The 12,820-nt window shown below is 39.3% G+C and overlaps 1 protein-coding gene across 50 annotated transcripts in view; it reads left to right on the top strand.

Moving 5' to 3' along the window:
* Positions 1–2,416: 2,416 nt before the first annotated feature.
* The window catches only part of MAP4K4 (mitogen-activated protein kinase kinase kinase kinase 4), a 108,107-nt gene continuing 97,703 nt past the window's right edge, over positions 2,417–12,820 (top strand). For 6 of the 50 annotated variants that reach the window (XM_049651328.1, XM_049651292.1, XM_049651331.1 and 3 more), the window contains exon 1: positions 2,427–3,435. In XM_049651328.1, the coding sequence (XP_049507285.1) occupies positions 3,160–3,435 (276 nt within the window). In that variant the 5' untranslated portion in view covers positions 2,427–3,159. Of the gene's footprint in view, positions 3,436–12,820 lie in introns of all 50 variants that reach the window. The other 44 variants (XM_049651290.1, XM_049651296.1, XM_049651315.1 and 41 more) reach the window with 25 other exon arrangements.

Raw genomic sequence — 12,820 nt, 5'->3', positions numbered from 1 at the left:
TGAGTAAATCACAGACAAATTTTTATCCTTTCAAACAACTCTTCCTATGACCTCCTTAGCACACAATTACATGCATATAGATGTTTAGTACATTCAGCCCCAGCTGTAGTTTTTCTCCTGGGACTGTTATGCTCACCATTTTGGTTCTTTTAAGCAAAGATGATCCATCTGAGTAGGTAATTATTTGTTTCAAATTTAGAGGTTGTCTTTTTGTTTGTTTCTTTAAAAAAAAATAGAGAAGTATATTACTTTAGCACCCCACTGCCTTTCCTCATATTGGCCATGCCTTTTGAAAATGAGAAATGGGCCTAACTTGACTAGGTAAGGTAGTTGCAAGGTGAATTAAGAGAAAAGGTTAGCATGGGCCTCTGGTGAAAGTGTAGAGAGGAAGACTGTCATGCGAGAGTCTACTATATGCCAGATACGATGGCAAGGGTTTTATGTATTGTATGCACTTTATTTATAACCTGTCTATTCTAAAAAGAACATTGGGATCCTCCAGTGATCCTAGGAAGCTTGTCAAAGTTAAGCAGCTTTCCCAAGGAAATGTAGTAATGAAGTGGTAGCAGAAAAATGAAAGCCCAATGCTGCCAGAGTCCCAAATTTCATTTCTTTCAGTGTTGTCTTGTTTCTTGAAGAGGAGGGAGACAGAATTCTTGGACCATTTTCTGATTTCAATTTAAATTTAAAATGGACCTAATTTTGGAAGACCTGGTATGTGTTAATGAAGACTAGTGCCTTTGTGTGGTCCACCTTCTGACACAAATAATTGATTAGTTGTTAGGTCCTGATTCTCTAATCCCTTAGTAGGGGAAACTCAAGTTCTTGGTAAAGCAAATACTAAGTGAATTCATAACTCTAAGCTTTTATGCCACTGTCAGACTGCTAAGTCTTTTTCTTTTCTTTTTTAAAAAATGTTTATTTGAAAGAGAGAGGTAGAGCACATGAGCAGAGAAAAGACAGAGAAGAGAGAGAGAGAGGGAGAGAGAGAATCCTAAGCAGGCTCAGCGCTGTCAGCACAGAGCCTAGTACAGGGTTTGATCTCACAAATCGTGAGATCACGATCTGAGCTGAAATCAAGAGTTGGACACTTAACCAACTGAGCCACCCAGGCGCCCCTGCACTATAGTTCTTCTTCATGATAAACCTGTGAGTTGAGCATCACTCTTACCCCTTTTATACAGACGGGAGACTGAGGCACTGTTACGTTACAGAGTGGAGGACATGAGGTGTGGACACAGTCTTGATGCTGGAGTCCATACTCTGGATCACTATCCTGTAGCTTTAGGATCTTGCCAGTGCCCAAGACATGAAGGACAACTAAGTTTCCTGTGTGTTAATGCTTAGCACAGAGCTGGGGTTACAAAACTTTTAAAAACGACTGAGGTTAGGGGAACCTGGGTGGCCGAGTCAAACATCTGACTCTTAATTTCAGCTCAGGTCATGATCTTTTGTTTTGTGGGATTGAGCCCCATGATGGGCTCTGTGTGGACAGCCCCAGGGCTACTTGGGATTCTCTCCGTCTCTGTCTGTCCCTCATCCACTAGTGTGCACATTCTCTCTTTGAAAATAAATAAACATTAAAAAAAAAAAAAGACTGAAGTTACAGATCCTATGACACACATAGGCAAAAATTTTAAATAAGTGATTCAGGAATGGACACTATCAAAAGATACTGAATCTTGGACAGACAGGTAGTAAAAGATGGCAGTCAAATCAGAAATATAGGAGCCCATTTAATGTTCATAAATTAGAACTTTCTTGACACACAATTGTATTCCACGCCAAGCATCTCTGAGATGGAGCTTCTATAGATGTTACATGACTTCTTAGATCATTTTGTGTGCCTTATGGTAACATACATATAGGGCAGCATTTTTATTCAGGATTGTGGGTTACGTAGCTTTTAATGCAGAAAGAGTGCCAGACTGTGGAGCAGAACTGTGTGAGAATGCTGGGGAAGGTGTCTAATGGGGTACTGACGCAGCAGCTGAGGTAGCGGTTCAGATCTTTTGAGGCTGGGTATGCTGGAAGAGCATGCTGGTGGACTGGTAGCTGGGAAATGGCGGAAAGGGCAGGAGGTGTTGTTTCTTGGATCATGGACCAATGTGGGATAACCCTTCTTGTCTCAGAAGCAGAACTTGAGACTGAACTGCAGGTGTATGTGTTGTGGCAGGTGGTGTCCCCACTTTTGAAGACCAGGAAGGTAGTTCACTTTGGAGGAAGGTGGTGATGTCTGCGGATTGGTGAGAATTGGGTTGAGGTTCTTGGCCTATGGATTTTGTCCTAGTTTCCTGTATGTTGTTATTGTGCACTTACTGCTCATGAACTGCTCTGCCATTGCAGGAATCCATGGTGTCCCAACCACATACTGTTGAGATGTAATTGTAATACAGTGTCATTTTCATGGAGTCGTTTTGTCCTAGATGTAACTTGAGTTCCTGGGTAAGCTTTCCAGACTAAATGGAGAGCTTCCCTCAAGTTTCAAGTTCTAAAGTTCCTAACTGTTCATCATGAGACCACAAGAGAGACAGGCTCTTGGGAAATATGGGGACATTCTTTGTGTTTTACATTTGTTGCAGACCGTTGTTCATAACGCCCTGAAGTAGATCATGCTCAGGATATCTGGGTAGCTCTATGTTACTCGCCGGAGAAAAGGCCGGCAGAGCACTGTAAAGAGTGGATGGAGAAGCACAGGACTGACAGGAATTAAATCCATTCCTGTTCATCTGGGTGAGAGGAGAATGACCTCACATTGGTTTGAAATGCCAGGGATAGAAATAGTGAGTTTTAGGTCCTAAGTCAGGAATTATACTATAGCTGTAAGAAAGCACTCTCTGTTTCTGCATCATCCCTATCTCCCTCTGTTCTGGGTAATTATTTTCCAACGTCTCTACCTTGGGACTGCAGGAAAGCTTCAAAGAAGACTCTCAGTATTACTTTCATAAAATCAAGTAATGGGTCTTGAGAGTATACTGGGGAAAAATGACTTTTCCATTTTTTGACAATAAATACCTAGAGGTTTTTTGGGTCATTTCATTCTTGCAGGATGTTAAGAAAGAAAAAGTGACTATCCTGTTGTATAGAAGAAAATATTAAGTTGCTTAGGTTGAGAGGTAATGATGTGTAAATTGAACCCAAGACAGAAAGAAGGAATTGATGCTTTATCGAAACTCAGTTTGTTCTACTACTTGTTTATTAAGTGTGGTTCATTGGTATTACAAACCGTATTGTTCTATTGGGGAGCATGGGACTAATTTCATTATCACTTTTGAGAAAAATTACAAAAGAGATGATGCATTGAAACTTCAGCCATTCTGTTGTAATGATCATGCAAAACAGTGGTGCCAATTGTGTTTCTTTTTTTCTGTTTTTCAGGGTCGACATGTTAAAACTGGTCAGCTGGCGGCCATCAAAGTTATGGATGTCACTGAGGTAAGATTGAGGCACAAATCTATCTATCTCTCTATATCTATTTATGTTTTTATTAAAAAATTTCTTAAAGTTTATTTTTGAGAGAGAGAGAGAGAGCACAAGTGGGGGAGGGACAGAGAGAGAGAGACACACACACACATAGAATCCAAAGCAGGCTCCAGGTTCTGTGCTGACAGCTCAGACGTGGGGCTCAAATTCACTAACTGTGAGATCATGACTTGAGCCAAAGTCGGGTACTCAACTGACTGAGCCACCCAGTCGCCCCTTAAAAAAAAATTTTTTTTAATGTTTACTTATTTTTGAGAGAAAGAGAGAGTGAGAGTGGAGGAGGGGCAGAGAGAGAGGGAGACACAGAATCTGAAGCAGGATCCAGGCTCTGAGCTGTCAGCACCAGAGCCCGACACGGCTCGAACTCACGAACTGTGAGATCATGACCTGAGCCTAAGTCAGATACTTAACTGACTGAGCTACCCACGTGCCCTGAGGCACAGATATTTTTAAAGAAATCATTATATAAAAGACAAGATTCTCCTGTCCCTGTAACCCCCATTGTAAGAGTATTGTTCTGTTTGTAGAATCGATCTTGAACAAATTACCCCCCTGTGACATTGTGGGTTTATAAGGTCCAGCAGACTAGTTGGTTTAAATTGTTGCAGATGGTCCCCAAGTAACTAGGAATCAGTAGCATTTTCTTAAAAAAAAGGGGGGGGGGTGATGTCATCCTTGGCAACTTAATGGACCATAATTGGAAACATCTTCTCTAATGGAAAAGAAAGATTTGAGAAGGGATCATGGAGGTCACATGAATAGGGAGATTGAGGGATGTGGGGTAGGGGAAAAGCTTCTCTAGGGTATTAGGCCACATTTGGGCCATTTCTTTTATTTTTAACATGGGGAAAGAAAACAGATCCAGCCAAGTTCCCAGAGGTTTGAAAACAGAAACATCTGCTAGAATGCTGAGCAGATTGTTGGCAAAATTTAGTAGCAAAAAATAGTTCTTGAAATGGTCACATGAGGATTTACTCTGTAGCTTTAGATGGGAAAGAGGAGAGTTTAACTCAGACAAAAAGTAAGTGTATGTGTTCTTGTATGTGTGGATGTATATACATGCATAAGTCTATATTTAATTTTTAAAGATAACCCTAGATTGTAGTGAACTAAATCCATCTTACTTTAAATTATTTTTATCTGAAATTTTACTTTTCATTCTTGTGATTGCTTCTGACTTGCCTAATTGTAAATGAAATTTACCATCATAACATCACAGATTCTAGAGTTAGCCAGCAGCTGTGGGGATTTGGGATATCTTTAAATCAAGCCATATCTCCAAATCTGGGGTTGATCTAGGGAGATCATGGCTAAACTGATCTCAGGTGTGCGATATTGAGTATTGTAAAGAGGTTTCCTCCTCAGCCCTATTCTCTCTTTGGTCTCTAAGAACATGCTTATCTCCACTATAAATATTTGTTAGTAAGAATTAGAAAATATTGTTGTCTGTGGAGTACAGGACATTTGAAGACGTAACATTTTATGAGATGGCTGCTCTTTTTCTGCCAAAGAAAATACTGAAGACTTTATAATGAAAAAGTACCCGTGGACTATTCTCTTGCTAGAGTGACCCTATCTTGGTGCACATCTTAGGGGGAAATTGGATGCTTTCCAGTTAAATGTTATTTTTAAGATTATAGAGTGGTGAAAGGAGCAGAAATTCTAACTTAACTGTAATTTAAATACAATAGTCAAGTTATTTATGAAGTGCCCTCTGTGAATGGAATGATGGATGGCACCTTCCTGTCAAGCATCCGTTCCTGCTATTGTGCATGTTGCGGGTGCTGCATTGGGAAATGGGGTAGCCAAAGCCTATACTTTCTGGCGTTTGTTAACATACTTCCTGATTTGTGTACGAGCAGACAAGGTACCATTTTAAATGTAAGCTTTTGGAATTTTACGAAGCACTTTGAAAGTCCTCAGGATTGTGTTTCTTTCCTCACTTCAGCCTGTGCTGCTCTGGCTGACAGAGTTTTTGTCACCAGCCAGGCTGTGCTCCCTTCCTCATCTTCTCTGTAGAGATCCTCTTCCTCTAAGCTCAGCTCTGATTATAACTGCAGTATGTGAACACTCTTTTAAAAAAGGTGTAAAATATAGGAAAATACATTTTTTAAATGTTTATTATTTATTTTTGAGAGAGAGTGCGAGTGGGGGAGGGGCAGAGAGAAAGGGAGACATAGAATCCAACATGGGGCTTGAACCCATGAACTGTGAGATCATCACCTGAGCCAAAATTGGACACTTAACTGACTGAGCCACACAGGCGCCCCTATAGGAAAATATTTTTAAAAGTTAAATTCTTATTTACTACCTTACAATAACCACTATTGGTGCTTTGGTTTGTTTTACTCATCTTTTATGAGCATGGCTATGAAATACATATCTATGTGTGTAATAGATGCTTTTGTGTTCTACTTTTGAATTGTATACAAAAGGTACTTCCTTGCCTGTAAAATCAGGCAATGTTGGACAAATGCATTTTCAGGACTCCTTTAAAAATAATTATACAGAACCCATGTATTCAGGTAAAATGAAAACCAGATGGTGAGTCTTCAGAACAAATACAAACCCAATCAGCCATTTACCATATTGGCGTCTCAGTAATGTTTCTTGTGTGTTGTTTTCATACAGTGACCTCTGTGCTATAACTTGGGGCACAGTCAGGGCTCAGAGCAAGTAGTGATTATGGATAGAGGATGTCATGCAGCTGGCACCCTGGAAAACATGCCCTTGCTACTCCTCACATCAAGAACTTCCTAGCTCTTGTAAAGTTTTGGGCATTGGCCTAAGGGGGATCTGGGAGCAGGCTGGCATGAGGGGGAATTTGCAGCTGAATTTTCTGGTTTCAGCTCCAGCAGGAGGGGCTGTTGGAGTGGTCCTTTTGATGAGAGCAGGCTTCTGTATGGTTTCTTTCTTTCTTTTTTTAAGCTTATTTATTTGCTCTGTGTGGGGAGAGGGGGAGGGACAAAGAGAGAGGGAGAGAGAGAATCCCAAGCAGGCTGTGCACTGTCAGTGCAGAGCCCAAGGTGAGACTCGAACTGAGGAACTGTGAGATCATGACCTGAGCTGAAATCAGGAGTCTGACGCTCAACCCACTGAGCCACCCAGATGCCTCGGTATGATTTCTGACTTCTACTCCATTTCTACTCAGGAGCAGAAAGTGTGAATGCTTATTCTTCAGGAAAACAATAGATTTGTCCTGATTCTTGAGCCTCTTCCTTAGGTGAAATTGAGAGGCAGTTACCAGGGTACTAGTTATTCCTCAGACTCAGAAGGCCAGAAAAGTAGTAGGTGTGGGGAGGTAAATGGTCTAGCTGCTCTTCTCCCCAGCTGTCAGCTGTTGGCATCCCTGAATGAATGTGCTCTAGGCTGGCTGCACTGAGTCCCTGTCACCTCTGTACTTGATTTTGTGATCCTGGACAACTGAGCCAACTGAGAATTCAGATTGCACCCTGAGGTGAAGCAAAGGTACTGTGTAGGAAAGTGAGGGGCCTGGATGGGAGGCGTTTATTTGTAGGAGATGTACAGATCTCTCTGTATTTCTTCTCTTCTCAGACTTTAACAATCTTAAGAATTGACTATCTTTAGGGTTTTGAAGGGCTTTTTTTAAAGAAAGCTTATCATTTCTCAGATTGGTTGTGGGAAGGGTTTAAGAGCAGGTTAAGGATATGTTCAAACTGGAGAAGACCAGGACATGAGATCTATAATGTGGTGTTTTTGTTTTTGAGGTAGTTATAGATTTGAAGAATTTGCAGAAAATTATATAGGGAGTATATAGGGAGGTCCCATGTATCATTCACCCAGTTTTCCCCAGTGGTAACATCTTTATAACTGAAGCCCTTGCACAAAACCAAGCAAGGCAAACAGTTGCTCTTACAACTTAAGGATTTGACCTGGCCTCCAGTGTGTGGTTATAGCAAACAGGCCTGCACCATTACGCAGTGTCTGCCTGCATGGCTTAGAACCAGTTCAGGCCACTGGCAGTTGGCACTGATCCACTACACAGAGTTTGTTTAGAGTTCCCCAGTTTGACATGCACGTATGTGTTTTCAGGGAAACTTGATTGAATTGGTTGTTTGAATTCTTGATAAACCCCTTCTTTTTAATCCCTGTGTCTTAATTGTTGTTATATGTGAGGGGCTGGTACTTTGTTTCTTGCAGTTTGGGGATATCCCATTATTTTGAGTTAATGCTCTGGAAGATAAAAAGGTGAATTAGCTAGACCAGTAATTCTCAACTTGGGGTTCATAAACTCTTGGAGTAAGATTTATCTCTGAGAAATAAATTTTACGTTTTCATTTTAGTAATTTCCCCCAAACTTTTTACTATGAAAATGTTCATAATTACAGAACTGTTGAAGGAATGAACACTCTCTCCTTTGCTTAGATTCAATAGTTGTTAACATTTTGTATATGTATTGTGTATTGTTGTGGCACCACAATGACCCTTCACTTGTCCATACCTGAGTGTACTTGTCTTAAAATACAGTCTTCCACATAATCCTAATACCACCTAAAAGAATTAAATAATGCTTTCAGAATTTCTCCTGATGTTCAGTCTGTATTCAGATATCCTCAAGTGTGCCAAAAATGTTTTTACAACCATTTTTTCAAATCCTAGTCCTGCCAAGGTTTGCACATTACATTTGGTTATCTTTTAACTCATTTCTTGTCTTCATCCATTCCTCTGTGTCCTCCTGGCCCCTCCCATTCTTTTCCCTCCCAGGTATCTGATGTTCACTCAAGTTTGAAAACCCTTACTTTAACGGAATCTTAGGAAAGAAGCTACCCCCGCATATTTACGAGTGAAGATTTCTAGCTCAGAGACACTGGCACCTCTTGCTCAGGAGTACATTGCTAGTTAGATTACAGAGATTAAAACCCAGATCCTTGATTCTCAATGAGCCTTTGAAAGTAGTCACAGTTTCAAACATTTGGTTCTGAGTAGGCTTGTAGAAAGACCTGATTTGATCTGGACCTTAAAGAATGAATGGATCTTGACCATTTTTCTCCTTTCCAAAGTTTTTTAGCAGATCACCCAGAGCAGACTTTTTTTTTTTTTTTTGTCTTAGGATCAAAATGTTTGTGGTTGGTAGTTGTGACTTATTCCTTAGAGGACAGGAAGATGTCGGGCCTGATGCCCATTGGGGGACAGGAAGCCAGCCCGCAGATTTTATTGAGTACCCTCCATATTCTTGCACTGTGTTCTAGGGATGTGAGAATAAAAGGTATGTAAAAACACAGCCTTGCCTGGAATAGCCAGTAAAAACCTAGCCTCTGCCTATCATCAAATTGAAGAGGCAAGAGCCACAGAAACAGCCCAATGCAAAGCAGCATAGCTCATATCTGGTAGGTAGAACAGTGTTTGAGCACCATCTGAGCTAGGTCCATGAAAGAGGAACAGGACAAATTTCTTGCTCTTAAGGAGTTCATGCTCTGACAGTAGGGAGCAAAACAAACTTACTCCAGTGACAAAGCAAGGCCCTGTCAGGCTTGACAATTTTCTCTCTTTTCATTTGGAGGGGAGCACAATGTAATGAATGTGCTGTTCTTGTCTAGACTGAACATAAGAACAAAAGGAAGCAAGGGAGAGATCTCTGTGGACTGTGTGACCTATTGTTCCATCCTGTTGTTCTTCAGAGTCCAGTTAAATGCTGCAGGCCTTACAGCTTGGTACTGGCTTCTTCCATTTCAGGCAACGGGTGGCACTTTCTCCCTGCCCTTCCATGGCTCTGGCCCACTCACCGTAGCATCGCTCACTGAGGGTTGTCAGGAGAAGCCGCCTGTGCATCAGTGAGACCATGGGCAGCTGTCAGTTTTGACAGCAGTTGTGTGTCCTCCTCTACCTCCCTCCCCCACCCCTGCCCCAGTTAGTCTTTCTTTCTTTGCCTTTACTTTTTACCTTCACAAGCTGCCTTCTGTCTCTTTGCTACTGAGAGAGAAACTGATGTGCCAAGTTTATGGCATGCCAGATTTCTTATCTGGCATTTTCTTACCTTTGATAACTTCTGACTTAATTTAAATGACCTTGATTCTAGATTGCAATTCCTAATTAGGATTGTTTTCCTTACTCAGCTTTTCTATAGATAAAGATCACAAGTTGTATCTCTTTATTATTATTATTATTACTATTGTTATTAATACTGGTACAAGTCTGAAGAAAAGCTCTTAAATCGATTAAATTTTGATTTATTTTAATTAAAAAAGCATGACAGTGATTTTGAGAACTAATAGTTCTATCCTTTGTACCCTCAAAGAATACAATAGTATTTCTCAGCTTCATTTTCATTATCACCTCCTGAAGAAACCTTTGCAGATATTTTTTCCTAATTACCCTTTGTGAAATTTTAAAATGTCTGTACATCTGTTCATGTACTGTATGTATATCTTTATGCTCTATACATAAAAATGACTTAAACTTTTTCTCTTCCACCTCCAAAAATCACATTTCACCTCTGTTGGGGAGGGGAATGATATCACCCAAATTGAGACTACCTGGTATAGAATAAGATAAACATATGACCTTAGACAAATGAGCTAGAGTAAGTATTGTGCTATTTCAATATTTTCTTTTTTTAAAAAAATTTACCAGATACTAGAACTAAAGTGATAAAGAAGATCTACTAGCTGGGAAAGTATAGAGTGCATGAAGTGCTAACACATTTTTTATTTTGACTTGTGCCAGGCATCGCATTGGGTATGGTAAAGGCACTTGCTTGAATTCACATAGCAGACTTTGAGACCGATATTATCATCCCCTCTTTCTAGAAAGAATGAACAAAGGCTTGGACTTGTATCCAAGCTTTTCTGATTGTAAAGCTTGCTTCTCTTTCTTTTCAATCTGTCTGTCCTTCTTTTCCCAAAGTAATGTGGAGGGCACAGGTTGAACTTCTCAACAAATAGGTAACTGTTGAAGTGTTTTAAAAATAACTGCTGATGGTGATACGACAGTGAAATTTTTTAAAGGATTAGTTTTTGTTTTTTGGCAGAGATAGAATGTGTTTCTATTTTGGATTAATTCGTTCTAACTTAAGAATGCAACTGGATTTTACAAAATACCAAAATTCTTTGTTCTTATCTATTTAATAGATAAATAAGCAAAGGAAGATTAAAACTAGGTCAGCTGTATACCTCAAATGTTTTGTCTTTCATTTTGAAAAGCCTTCATTTTATTTATGGATGACAATAGTTGATACCCAGAAAGGCAGTTGATCTGGTTTCATAGCTTGTTGCCAGAATAGCATCCCAATCTTCTTTTCATTGCCCTGAGATATCTCTAGTTCACATTAGGAGTATAGTATAGTGCCGTTCTGTAGTTGTCTTCTAATGTAGTAGCCAGTAACAAGTTGCCATGCCTTGTGAGTTGTAGGAGCTCAAATCTTTGGTGAATTGTATAGGATGGTCTGTTTCTCGTGGATACTTGGAGAAACTTATAATAGATCTACATTATTGTTTTCATTGTCCAAGAACATTATAGTAATATATTAGAAATAGAGGACTCTTGAAGATATCCTATTTTATAGCATTCTCAATTTTTGTAATAAATATTAATAATCATAGATGTTATACATTAGTCATAAATAAGTTAAGATCTGTTCCTCACACTTAAATTTCATCCCTCTAAGGAAAGAAAATAAGAGTGTTTTAAAATTATTAGTGTTTAGAAAGAGTTCATTTTTGGGTTTTATTTTTAGAATTGCCATTGAACTAATACAAATGATTTATCTTTTTTCTCCTCTTTCCTATGAACATAAATTTGAAGCCTATATATATTTTTCAAGGTGAATTTATAGTTTATGAGCCTCATAGAAAGTCCACCTCTATTATATTTAATAGTCATGTCCTGGCTTTTACCCCAAGACAGTAATAACACCATTTGTTAGAGTAGGGCCTAGAATGAAATTTAATTTAATTTAAAGCTTTTAGTTTCCTCATCTGTAAAATGAAATAATAATTCCTACTTCATAGGCTTTTGTCAGAATTAGAATTCTAGAATAGATGTAAAGTGTCTAGTATATTAATTTTTTACATAGTAAATGAGGGTTTCTTTGTTTTCTTCGCTGGGTTAAAGATACCAAGATAAAATAACTCACTTTTGCTGAAGACTTCTGTTACTCCTGGACTTTGGTTACTATTGTTATTCTCCTTTGATACTCATGACTCTGTTCTTTCTGTATCTTTCACTCCTGAAGGTTTCTGCATCAGGTGGCTTCTTTGTCCCCTCTGGTTATAGGCATCGCTGTCTGGTTCTTGGCGATTGCTTTTGTCGTGCCCTATGAGCAGTTTTCTAGTGCTCTTTTAATGACTGCCTAGGGAATAATTTCCATGCATTCATTTCTTGCTTCTGTTATTCTTTACTAGATTAGAAACTCTTTACAGGAAGCTAACTCTTAGGATTCTCATAGCCCTTCTAGGCTTATGACAGAGCCCTTCACATGGATGATGCTTAGCTTACTTTGCTGTTTCTAAAGAATGTCCTGGCAGTTTTAAAGATTTTTTTAATGTTTATTCATCTTTGAGAGAGAGACAGAGACAGAGCACGAGTGGAGGATGGGCAGGAAGAGAGGGAGACACAGAATCCAAAGTAGGCTCCAGGCTCTGAGCCGTCAGCACAGAGCCTGATAGGGAGCTTGAACCCACCATGAACCACAAGATCATGACCTGAACCAAAGTCAGCCTAAGCCCTGAGTTGGACGCATAACCAACTGGCGCCCAGGCGCCCCTGTCCTGGCAATTTTAATGGAGAATTTCAGAAAGTGTTATGGACATTGACATAAAATATATAAAGATTCCCTCTTGTAAATTAGAGGCAGCTCTTAATAGGTGTGTACTAGTATATTTTTATTATATTACTGTACTTTAAAATCCTATGTCTTCTCTCTTGCTTTGTGGGATAGTTTTAAAAAGGAACAGAGAAAAATGTCATTCATTCTTACCAAAAATATGACAAAGTTCTAATCACTTTGGCCAGATGCAGTTTTGGTTTATTTGGGACTGGAAATGGCAAATATCAACCATAGTTTGCAGGGTTTTTTGTTTAATTTTTCTTAAATGCTGTTCATGAAGTTGCACTAATTCATTCATTTAAACCATTCCTGAACACCTGGTCTTTTTAATACCTACTATTCTCAGATCTGGGGTGAAATAGAAAATTAATTATGCTCTAGAAGGAGCTATTCTTGATCTGTTGGTTAAACAAAACTTGCTGTGAACGGGATGCTCTTTGTGATTGTTAATGAGCACTCTCCAGGCAGCTTCCATAATTTCTTAGTTTAATTCCATTGCTTAATGAATCAAAAGCATTTTTCTAAGTAAATAGTTGAATAAAAAAGTCACCC

Source organism: Panthera uncia (assembly GCF_023721935.1).
Source record: "Panthera uncia isolate 11264 chromosome A3 unlocalized genomic scaffold, Puncia_PCG_1.0 HiC_scaffold_11, whole genome shotgun sequence".
NCBI lineage: Eukaryota > Metazoa > Chordata > Mammalia > Carnivora > Felidae > Panthera > Panthera uncia.
The sequence above is the reverse complement of the archived record's forward strand: the minus strand, read 5'-3'. Positions and strand labels throughout refer to the sequence as shown.